Genomic DNA, 13,014 nt, shown 5'->3' with positions numbered 1-13,014 from the left:
AGTAACTCTGTGTAAATCCTAAACATACTAATATCCTTTGAGTTCTCTGTAATACCCAAAAGTATAGTTTGGATTCTAAACCTGACTACAATTAATATATTAAAACAATAAAATAGTGATATCATTTGTAATCCATTAATTAAGAGCTCTATGCTTTCACACCTCATGATTAAACTTTCCAAACTGAAAGCAATCTAAGTTTCTCTCTCACTTTCTAAAAAAAAAATGATATAGCACCAAAAAATCTACACTTTGTATACAAATTCATTCAGGTAAATGAATCATCAGCAAAAATCCATCACAGTTTACTAAACTATACAAAACTATAGCATTTAATTTAAACAATTTGCTATGGGAAACTTGCCCAAACATTGTTATCTCATTGCTTTATTAACATTTTTGTAAGAAATGTCTGAGGAAGCATGGCAAACTAAACATGTCTTTGAAAGAGCTGAGATGATGACCGTGGCTCTGGACAAGGAGAAAACAGGAGATTACTTACATGTTATCTAGACAAGTGCTCCTCACAGTGAGATTGCAAGGCAATACACACCTGCAGATTTCAGGCACCAAAGGATCAGAGGGGCAAGCCATCATACTCATAAATATAGCAGAGACTTTTAAAAGACAGAGTTTCCTAACCTTTCTAATCATTTTCAGAAAATTGCTTTTTTAAATTAACCTAGGACCATTAAAGATCTTTAGAACAACAGGTTTGAAAAGCTTCTTGGTGAGTTTATCATCTTTTTTTGAGCAAAATAAAAATTAACCATAAGAATTTAAAGAATTAGCAATAAATAGCAAAAAGCTAAATGCAATGTTAATCTAAGAAAGTTATAAACCAATTAAGAATACAAACACATTTGAAATATTTAAACTTTTACTTTAAGATTTTGGAAACAAATAAATAGTGTTTCATGGAAACCAAATTGTTTTGTCTATCTTAACTCATAATGGAAATCTAAGACTATGATTTTAGAAATTGGACACCAGATGGGATGAAAGATTACAGGCAGAAAAAAGGGGGGAAAGTGTAAACTTGTCTTTGTTTTTTGATTACTACTGGTATTTACAAAATGAAACAAAATGTTGTGACATTTGAAATCCCAAGGAGATTTTTGAAAAATGGGGCCAGAAATTAGTAACTATGATATTAACAATGTCAACTATGAAGCCTGTTTTCATGAACAGACTATGCACAAAAAATGCTAATGAAAGAATGACAGATGTGAAACAAATTTTATCCATTGCAAAAATAGTAAAATCAGAAATACTGGATATCAAACAAAACTGTGAATCAGAAGATAGAGAAGGCAGCTAAAGTAGAAAAACAAATGGCAAGCTAAGGAAATGATCCTAATAGAAAACTTTTTGCTGGTTACGCAAAAAGTAGATTAAAACATTGAAAATCAAAGTAAAATTACAAATGATAAATCAAGAGAATGATCTGGATAATTATTTTTGTTGGATTTAAAAGGGTTTGCTAAAGCCTCAAAGAAGTCTTTGGGACAGGAAAAAGAGAAACTGAAGAAAGACCAAATTCTATGACATCTGAATGAATGATGTTGTTAGAAGTTAAAAAAAAGGGAATATAAAGTTGGTTTGTTTGACCAAGGTTAAAATATGTTTTATAAAGCTCTGATAACCTTTTATGGACTTTTTGCCAACACGAGGACTGAAATATGGATGATTTATAGATTTACATATAAATAAGAGACAGGTTACAGGAAGAAGAGAGGTTTGTTTGAAAACTTGTAGGGGGTGAAGAATTATCAAATTTGTCTATACTTGGGATGAAGATCGGAAGTCACTGCTTTATATATTTCTTTTCTTTATCTTTGTAAGCATTTTTAAATTCTTCCTGTTTCTCTTTCATTCTCTGGGTTTAGTTTATACGGTATTTGCTTTTATTACTGTAATAAAAATTATAAAGAAAAAAATTGTAAGAAATTTTAAGATTGTATTCTTATGATATTGGTAATGTCCAACTGAATTCAGTAAGATTTACTTCTGAGAATAAATCAGTGAAAATACAGCAGAGCTGATTGAGAGATGCGCTAATGATATTAAGGGCTATACTAAAATCTAACTATAGAAAAGCTCCCTTTGAAATGCATATATTCTTCAGTAATTATGTCAAACGGTATGTGTTGGTATTTTGTTGTTTGAATTTTTAATTTTAAAGAAAAATAAATTTCTATTGTGAAGCAGATTTCAATATGATAATTCAACCAACAGAAATAAGGTTAAGTTACATAAAAATAATCAACAGCAAATAGGATTTGTTGTACCAAACTTCCAATTATCAGTTTGAAATGGCCCTCAGTATCAAGGCTAATCCAATCTAAACAGTTCACACCAAGGAGGTATATTCTAAATCAAAATTGTTATTGTTGTTGTTGTTATTTAGTAAGCATGCTATAGCATTCAATTTGATTTCTCATGTTTCTTGTATCAAAGAAAAAATTATTTTAGGCCACTTATCTCAACCACTTAATCCTAGCTCAAGATACTAAACACAATTTTAACTGATCCACTCTTACTGCAAAAATGTACCACGACCAACAATTGTATTTTTTTACAAACACTTTAAAGCAAGATTTTGGGTCATTATAAATTGTTATGGCAACACAGAAGCAGATTTCTATCATAACTTTGTTTAGAATTAATCCACCTACGAATTGCATATTACTAGTTCCTGAAAATCAAGGATTGGTGAGAAAAGAAAAACTGGTAAGAAACAGGAATCAAGTAAGGAAGAAAAAAAATAAAAGAATGAATATGAAGTTAATGGTTCCAGATAGAGGTGGACTAGAATCTCATCAGACTACGTAGAAGAAATACTGCACTGATACTAAATCATTTTCCAAATGAATATTGAATCAAATATTAATATCGCCATATAACAATATAACAAGTTGTACCTTTTTCAGATTCTGCTGGTTCCGCTACATTCTCACCACTCATTAGAACAACAAAGCATGCATCTGCTCGGACTGTAGCTTGCCATGTTGACATGGCAACAGGCGGTTCCTGGCATGGAAAAAGGGCCCTGTTGTTTATTGGAGATCCCACTGTATAAACACATGGTCTATAGGGAACAGAAAAAGATAAGGAAGTAGTGTGTACTCTACAACTTATTAAAAGAAAAACAAAATTGCTAACAGAAACAGAAATTCAAACCATTAATACCACTCAATACATCTTGTCTCAATCTAATCTGAAAAGAAAGAATCACATCAGAGGATAAATCACTTCTTGAACCTTATGTGAAATTAAATTCTGATTTGCTCTTTGATATCTCTGGAGACCAGAGAAGATAGAAATACATTGTATTTGAACTTGTATCAGGTTATTCTGCTCTAAAGAATCCAATAGAGTAGTTTCGAAAAAATGTTTCTGAATTGATCACAAATTTACCGTCACCAGGAATAACCTACCAAGTGGAATATGAATTTGTGGATTTACAAACGCATGCATGCATGACTGGATATAGCATTAATGGTAATGCATTAGGGGGGTAAACTTTAGCAATCCTCAGGCCTATTTGTGACCCCTATTCGTCTCTTCTGGCACAGCAATAGGGAAATCAGAAGCTTCCATTTTCATTCAAGGAGAATATATAATTTTAAATTTAAGTAATGATAAATCCTAACTACAGTTAGTTAGACTTTAGTTTAGAAGGGTTAAAACCACCACTTGTATGTTGAATAGAAAAGAAAGGAAAAGGGGGCTGTAGATAAATCAAGACTTCCTTTCTTAAATGTAAGATTAACAACTGTATGCAAACCAATCCTATGTCTATGTGGATTTATTTTCAGAGATAAGGGTAAGTTAAATCACCAAATGTCCTATGCTTTTTCCACAGTAGCAACTGGCAGCTATTTACTTCTATGGTTAACCAAAAAAGGCTTATACTCAAGAACTAAACTACAGAGATGGCTAGAGTTACCCTTTCCCTTGGCAATTTTAGTGTTTAAATAGCATCCTTTCTACTGTGTCCTTAATTGTGGCAGAACCCTACTGAGATCTTCTGAGAATGTAGCATCAACACATTTGGAAAGTACCCAGTTCAGGATGGCTATCCCAAAAAATCGTTACAAGAGACCAAGACCAAGAACTGGTTCCTGTACATAAGTCAGCCCAAGCTCCTTCATCTAATTAACTTTTGGTCATATCCCTCTCCACAGAGACTCTTTAAATCCCCAACCAGTGGTTTTCAATCATTAAAACAAAATATTACATTAAATATTTACAAAGTTGCACAGCTTGATGACCTTTCCTTTCTATCTTCTAAAGATTTTTATTGCAATACCCCAGCAAGCCCTATTCTTTTTGTTATGATGTTTACTGAAGAAGAGGAAACACAGGCAGCCCACCTGTTACCTGACACATGCCATTATTTACTCCCACACAGAGTTTTTGACAGTGGAACTAAAAATAATCACCAGAATGCCAGAAAACATTTAAAATCATGGAAGCAATTGTCAGGCTCCTTCTTCCAAGTTCCTCTCACAAACTGTAGGATAAAACATATGGAGTATACTAGTCTATTTATATAAGAACCCGAAAAGATTGTATGAGTTGGTTGCTTGTTCTACACAAAGTACAATGTTTTCCTGGTGCATTTTAAATGAAGATACTGTCACTCTCAAACCTGACAAAATAATGGTAGTGGAGGAGGATGCTGTTGATTGCTTTGCTTTTGCTTTTGTAAATATTTATGCACATTATTCAAGTATTTTCAATCAGCACAGTTATTTCTATACAACGTTTGGAAATGTTTAAACAAACCCCACAGTAGCATAACAACAGAACTACAATTTATGCCTGGTTTATTACCTACGAAGCTAAAAATATACAGGCACTATTTAACTACTAAATGCATAATGTTGATGACAATAGATATTTGTCCTATGAAACAGATGTCCGTTTGAATTACTGTTTGTAGGAAAGAAGTCATCTGACTCATTAATACACAAGTTGAATAGCTGATAACAGCTAACATACACTACCACTCTACCCATATTTGAGGACCCTGGGTGAAAAATAAGGGACCACAAGTTTTGCTCAGAATCCTCAATGTTTCTTATGGCCACATAGATTCTCCATCATGTGTCAGGCTTGAAGAATCAGGACCACATGTTAAGTTCCAGTTAAGCTGATTTATTGCTCATGCCTACACACAAGAATCTTGTCAACTAATGGTCAGCACTAAGTTGGTGCTAGATTACAGTTAATTCAAGAGGGGCTGAACTTGTGGGAATGTAACGATTCCAGACTAATTCCTCTCTTGATTCTGCTCCCAGGCTCGGCCTCTCCTTCTACTACATCATGGCACCTATGATCTGGAACAGTTTCCTCCTGTAGGCTGGGCCCTTCAGTAATGATCTTTTGTTCAGTAGGGGAAACTGAACTTTTTCAGAGAATCTTTAGGCAATGACTGATTGACACTGACATTGCTCTTGGTTTTGTATCATATTATATATTTATTTAGTTAGAAGCATTGATATTGATATATTATTGTTAATTTCTGTGTACATTATTAGGGATGTCTATACTGTGGATGGTTCATTATAATGCATGATTTGTTAATGCTACCATGAGCCTTGTGGGAATCAATAGCACATAAATGTAATAAATAGTGGTAATAATAACAATTGCTTTGACTTTTGTTTCAGCAAAACACAGAGCATTTTATTTCGTTGGAACATAGCTAACTTTAAAAGTTGCACTGTGATGATTCAGGTAGGCTGTTCTGTTCTAAGCAAAAAGCTAATGTATATCTTTAAGTGCCCAGAGCAATCTAAAGCAATGGGAATCATATTACATTACTAGTATTTTGAAACAAGGACTCCAGTGCAAAATATAATACAGCATATGAAAATATTAGTATAGAAGTTTATACTTTCATATAATAGCATATCAACTTACTAGAATAGAACACAATAGTACTTAATTATTAACAGTGCTGTTATTTTATATCCCTACAATAGGAATTTAGAGTTTCTCTTTCTCATACTTTCCAACAATTATAGCAACTACATATAGCCCACAGCCTATATATGGGAAGACAGCAGGCAAATACTGTACAATGCTGATGCTGAAGGCATCAGCATCATATATATTACCAAAGTTCCACAAAGTAAGTGTCACTTACACTTTCATCTTCCATAGTAACTTGGGCTGCTTAGCATTTGTGATAAAGGTTGAGCTTTTATATCTCCACTGACATGGAAGAAGCCAAAAAGAAGTCAATGGAAAGATTGTATCAGCACACACATAAAGTGTATAAAATGTATTCCAAGTTTACCTTCCACAATAAAATTACATTTCAGGATTAGATGTTGATGAAAAAATTAAAAGGCCAACATACAGGGCAGCACTTTGTACTTGCTTAACGCAATTAACTAGTATAAGCATAGGAATTTTCCTCTAGCCATTTTGAAAATACACTGGCCAATCTAAGCATAATAGCAATCTAGAACAAATTAGCATGTCAAAGCAGAGAATTATAAGCATTTGGAAGTCCAAGGTAACCCTAACTTGAACTAAATATGATGGTGGGGGCTAAATGTTAATTGGAAGAATAAAAAAAATCTTTTCCCCCAGAAACATAAGCAACAATTAAAATATGCTGGCTATAATTCAATACAATTATTATATATACCTAAGGCCAAATGAGAAGCTTATTTATATATAAGAAACTTATTTATAAAGGTTATTTATAATCATGTTTTGATTTGTTCTCAAAAGAATAAACATCACTGAAGAGAAATTTATATTAGAACTGGGGAAAAGGCATCCCAGCTAGCCACATGAACATGATTTCATGATGTAAAGCCCACCCTTACATGCATACTAACATGTGACACATGTACACAAGGCATAGTGTTTGCGTCATGATATTACAAGGCATGCTTCATCCCTTTCCTCCTCCCTTTCCTCCTATAGACACCTACGGTGGTTAAATGTTCCTCTCTTAATACCATTTTCTCCCTCTGAACTTACTCATCTCATCTTGGAATTGTTACCTGCCCATGAAGCAAATAGAAGACTTATATAGACTTATTGTATGCATTCTTACAGGACAAACGTAGAGAATAAATGTGAACAGAGAGGGAGAATCATCTAGGCATTTTTCCTGAGCATGGCTTTGACCCTTTATGAGCATATGGTCAGGTATCCCCTATAACCTCGTATAAGTTGCATTTATCAAAAAGGAAATTATTAACGTATCCAAAAATACAGGTATTAAGCAATTAAGACTGTAACATGAATTTGTTCCTGACAAAAAATTTTATAATCTGTATTACACGACAGGGATAGAAATCAAGTCCAGAGCTGGTAAATGAATAGCCTGGATGCAATTAAAAGAAGCAAGTTGGCTGTAATGAGGCCTTGTAGGCAAAATGCATGGTATGTATACAATACATAAAATATACTGGCCTTTGTTGACTCATAGCCCAGAGGTGATGGAACTACAACCCAACCAAAGGTTACTATTGAGATGGGCTAATATGCTACAAAACTATATTTGGCATTGAAAAACAAGGTCTCATTAAAAAAAACCATATAAAATTGCTACCTCATTAAACAATACAATTACATCCTGACCCTTCAAACATTCCATACATTTTGCATTTACTACAACAGCATTTTAAATGCAAGTTCTAATAGGCTTAAACATTTGACTGTTTAAAAAGCAAAGTGAAAATGCTTTAGAAAATACTTGCATCTTTTATCTAAGCTATACCACAAAATTATTACTTTGACTGTTTTGGTTTAATGAAATGTATTAGTTCGATTCAGACTCAGAGAGTGACAAAATCCCCAAAAAGCTATCACAAGCTCTGAAGTTTACCGGTTTGTGCTACTCATGCAATTAAATTCATTATGAATGAGATCATCATTCATAATTCAACTGTGTCCCATCTGGAACGCAACACCAAAAGGTACCAAATGCACTCAAGACTGCTGCTTACCTGTCACTTTGATCTGTAGTCCAGCTAAGTGATTGTCCTGCTGGCTTTGTTTTGTACCATATTCTTATGGCACGAGGGAAGTCCTTTGGTAGTTTGATCCCTGCTTTCCTGATTTTCAAGCTCCAAGCGTCTGTAATAAACCGAAGCTCACCACCAGCAGGTGCCTGGCTGCAGTGCTTGTAATGCTGAAGCTGCTCTCTCCAATTATTTGTGGGCAATGTCACAAGTTCATGCACAATTTGATTCCGAAGATTTCCAGGATCCTTAGAAGCATCCACTAACTTGGCAGCGCTTGTACATTTCTCAATGGCTGGAACCAGAGCAACATCCACCTCCTCGACCTTTAACACACATAAATCACAGCAGTCTAGGACCAGCAAAAAATCTTCACTCCCATGAATCTCAATGTCACAGCAGTTCTTTGAACTAGAAATCCCAGAAGCCTGTTCCCTGTTGCCATGGCTACCGTTTTTATCAGAAGTATCATTTTCACCTTTACCACAGACAGCAAAATCATTACATCCACTTTTAGTTGTGCAAGCACTTGCGTCTGGCACGACTGAGCAGGCTTCAGGTGTCGGAATGCGGCAAGCTTCATCAGACCAAGAAGGACCGGCTCCTTCCATCTGCTTACTCTCTCCTTGTCTTCTGACAGGCTCAAGGAAAATAACTATGGTGCCTTCTATAACATGGTTTCTAAAGTCCACATCCAGGTCTAAAACATAATGTTTTACCAACACGTGGTTAGTATTGGCCATCAATGGCAGATCATCCGTGGTCATATCTACCTCCATTTGTATAGGTCTTCCATGCAAAGAAATCTTGCTGTTTCCTATATAGGCTCTGCAGCAGAAAAAATAGTCAGTATGCCATCCTTTCCATTTTTATAAAAACCTGTTATGTACAGTAATACATACGGCCCAACATATGTATCCCACTGACAAAAAAAAGTTAAGTTTTGATTTAAATTAGGGGTACAAAAGAAGGAGCAATGTACACTGGAATCTATTTTTAATGATAAATAAATCTTTTTAATACTGTGTTTCCCCAAAAATAAGACCAGGTCTTATATTTTTTTTGGGGGGGCAAAAGACCCATTAGGGCTTATTTTCATGAGATTGCCTGACTTTGTGGCCGCCTGCACGCTTCCTCCCACCGTTTGCGTGCCCGCGGCCACAATGGCTTACAGGGCAGATGCTCGGGAGGCGAGGGCAGTGCCAATGGAATGCACCTTCAGGCGAGGAGGAGAGCAGCACGGACAGGCAGGGGAAAGCCAAAAGACCAGGCGGTACAAACCTCCCCTGCCGCCTCCTTCCACCTGCCACACTCTTTCCTTTTGCAAGCAGACGAAGCTTCCATTCTCCGTCAGTTCTCCATCTGGGCAAAAAGTGATTGGGCGCCTATGGGTGCTTGGGAACGGAGCAAATTGCTCCGTTTCCAAGATCCCCATTTGCAAGCAGATGAAGCTTCCAGTCTCCATAATTTCTCTGTCTGGGCAAAAAGTGTTTGGGCACCTGCCCTCACCTCCCGACCATCTAACCTGGGAAGGCCTGTAAGGCGTTGCGGCTGCAGGAAAGCAGATGGTGGGAGGAAGCGGGCAGGCGGCTTCGGCAGATGTCTGGCAAAGGGAGGGAGGTGGCAAGGGAGGCTTGCGCTGTCTGGTCACGGTGCAAGCCAGGGGCAGTTGGTAGAGAAGGAAGTGGCTGCTGCCGCCAGGCAGGTAATCTGCAGAGTGAAGCAGGGGCAGCCGGGACTGAAGAAAACCCCTCCAGTGACAAATACACACACCCCCAACTGCCTCGCCTCACCTTGTGATGGTGGCACCAGTGCGACATGTGCTTTCCTGCCCTATCAAGGCAGCGAGCAACCAGACAGTGGGATGGAGTGGGCAGGCTCTTAACTAGGGCTTATTTTGGGGTTAGGGCTTATATTAGGCGCATGCCAAAAATCAGGCTATGGCTTATTTTCTGGGTGGGTCTTATTTCAGGGAAACACCGGTATGAAAAGACCCGTCAATGTTAAATTTGTTTGTTATTGATAACAAGGTAAGTGCAGAAAAATTAACTAATGTCATTTACATAACCACCAGAAAACAAAATCAATGAATCAGTACTGTATTTCTGTATGTTATCAATTAAAAAAATCTTCTGCAATATAGAAGAATCAACATGAATTTATTGCAGCAATTCAGTTGATATGATTGCTTGTCTAATTTTATAATTTTCAAGAGGTTATCTTATATGTAATATGTGACTATATGTGTATATGTGTAATAGGTAATCTTATATGTAATATGTATGTGTGACTCCTGGGAACTACATAGACAAATCTATGCAGTTTCTTGACATTTTCAAGAGTGGTTTGTCATTGCCTTCTTACTTTTTTTCTTTCAATGTAAGTAGCACGCATGACTGAAAGCTAAATGGCCTCTACTATTTCCTATACCAAAACAATCACTGACTATACATTACATATCTTATGTGATTACTGTAATGTAGTGTTATGTTCCCATATTGTTTCACCATTGTTAAATGACAAGAAAAAGAGTCTTGGAAGACTAGGAAATTCTAAACATTCTTTTGAGATTGTACTTGAAGACTTCTGAAATTTACAGCTAACTGTCCCAATATATAATTCCTTCTAATAGTGACAATCTCATTTGCATCTAGGTTAGAAATATTTCTCAAGAAAAAAGAAAGGACTTGTCATTCAATGTTAATATTTACCTACCTAAGGGAGAGCAACTGTTGATTAAATTTATTCCACAATTAATTACTGAGTGACTGTCATCCATTATTTGTTAATCAGTGCAGGTAGTCCTCAACTTTATCACCACAACTGGGACCAGAATTTACACTGCTAAGCAAGATAGTTGCTGAGTGAGTCACAATTTTACAATTCATTTTGACATGGTTAAGCAAATCACAGCAGTTGTTAAGTGAGTCATGTGGTTGCTAAATGAATCCTACTTTCCCCATTGACTTTGCTTGTCAGAAGCTGGTTGGGAAGGCTGCAAATGGCAATCATACGACCCTGGGATGCTGCAACCCTCATAAATACAATCTGGTTGCTAAGCATCCAAATTTTGATCATGTAAGAGTAAGGATGCTGCAACAGGCATAGAGGGGGGACCAGCTGTACTTTTTTCAGTGCCATTGTAATTTTGAACAGTTGCTAATGAATGGTGGTAAGTTAAAGATTACCTTTACTGATTTCTGTTTTTGTCCTCTTATTCAAAAGATGAGAAGGGGAGGGATGGCAGAGCCTAGCAAAAGTAATACTGTATGATAATTTATATTCTCTAAATATCCTGGAACTGAATTCCCCATAATCCTTAATTAGTTTTTGTTGTGTTTTCTGGAGTTATAACTATTTAAGTCCAACACCTCTGAAGAACACCAAGTTAAGAAACACTGTCTTGGTATGACTTAGGTTTTGAATATTCCTATGTTTTGCTTTTCAAAACAAAGATCTGGAATTCAGTTTTCATTTTCCATTTTAAAAATCCAAACAATATATATAATTTTCTGTTATAGAGTTGATACCAGAACTTGTTTAGTATTCAATCAGGTAAAAATGTACTTTTAGAAACCAGTGGTACTATATGTCTATATCTCAATCATCCAGATCATGATTGTCCCAAAAGGCAACTGGACTTTCTTGGGGTTTTTTTTCCTTTGAAAATGTTTCATTTCTCATCCAAGAAGCTTCTTCAGAACTGATCCAGTTGCCGTTTGGAAAAAGTACCTTTGGGACAGCTTTACACATTACTTACACATTATGTTCAAGCTTAAAGTAAAGGTAAAGGTTCCCCCGCACATGCGTGCTAGTCGTTTCCGACTCTAGGGGCCGGTGCTCATCTCCATTTCAAAGCCGAAGAGCCAGCGCTTGTCCGAGGACGTCTCCGTGGTCATGTGGCCAGCATGACTAGACGCCAAAGGTGCACGGAACGCTGTTACCTTCCCACCGTAGCGGTCCCTATTTTTCTACTTGCATTTTTTACGTGCTTTCGAACTGCTAGGTTGGCAGAAGCTGGGACGAGCAACAGGCGCTCACTCTGTTACGCGGCACTCGGGATTCGACCCGCCAAACTGCCGACCATCTGATCGACAAGCTCAGCGCCCTAACCCACTGAGCCACCACATTCCTTACACGTTCAAGCTTACCTGTGGTTAAATTGAACAAAAAACAGACCATATGATTTTTCTTGTAGTGGTTGGTGACTTTATTTTTAAATCCTTACTAAATTGCATGTGTTCTGTTTTATAAATCAAACATGTGGGAGTGAAGTACAGACCAGTTGAGCAACTGAAGTTCATTTGTGAAAAGAAGATTCTTGCTTCATTTCTCCTCTTTCATTTCTTTCAGCCCTTTTTAAACGTATTGTTCAATGTGTATTTAAGAAGCACGTGACACTTCACATTCCTATGCTGCAATTATGTACATGAGAGATTTCACATTGCTCACAGAGCAGCACTTACTTGTAGGAGAAAAAACAACAACCCATCAACAGGCTCAGAAACAAAAAGGACTCTACCGCAGATCTCTCCAGCAGAGAGTATTTTAGTTACCAAAAACTATGGAAATCCTTCAGAAAGAGGTGCTTCAGAACAGTGCAAAATACAGTGGCTTTGAAAGCAAACCGTTGAGGGCAGCTTCCACAGTAGCAGCACAAGTTTGTTTTCATAATTTGAAAAAGATACTGTACTTCATACACATTCCTATTGAATAAAAAGACTTCTTCTAAAGAATTTGCACCTACCTGTTAGCACATCAGACAAAAAATATATTTCTGTCAATCATTGTTTTGCAATACTTCAGGAAGGGCAAGAATCTAACTCTCTAAGTTAGTTGCAGTGGTGGGATCCAAATATACGAACAACCAGTTCTCTGTGTGGATGCCGCTTACGGAAGTCCATTCTGGGGCTGGGCAACAAAAAATTAGCTATCGGTTTTGCCGAACTGGTGCGAACTGGCTGAACCCCACCACTGGTTAGTTGCCTAAAGACCCCTTTCCTACAAAGCACCG

General features: G+C 36.7%; 1 protein-coding gene across 1 annotated transcript in view; it reads right to left on the bottom strand.

Annotated features, from left to right (window-relative positions):
• AOPEP (aminopeptidase O (putative)) overlaps positions 1-13,014 on the bottom strand; it is a 203,648-nt gene that overhangs the window by 182,073 nt on the left and 8,561 nt on the right. The window contains exons 2-3 of the mRNA XM_083351985.1: positions 7,986-8,828; positions 2,925-3,091 (exon numbers count right to left, since the gene is read on the bottom strand). Of these exons, the coding sequence (XP_083208111.1) occupies positions 2,925-3,091; positions 7,986-8,779 (961 nt within the window). The 5' untranslated portion in view covers positions 8,780-8,828. The remainder of the gene's footprint in view (positions 1-2,924; positions 3,092-7,985; positions 8,829-13,014) is intronic.

This window comes from Vipera ursinii, assembly GCF_947247035.1.
Source record: "Vipera ursinii genome assembly, chromosome: 2".
NCBI lineage: Eukaryota > Metazoa > Chordata > Lepidosauria > Squamata > Viperidae > Vipera > Vipera ursinii.
The sequence above is the reverse complement of the archived record's forward strand: the minus strand, read 5'-3'. Positions and strand labels throughout refer to the sequence as shown.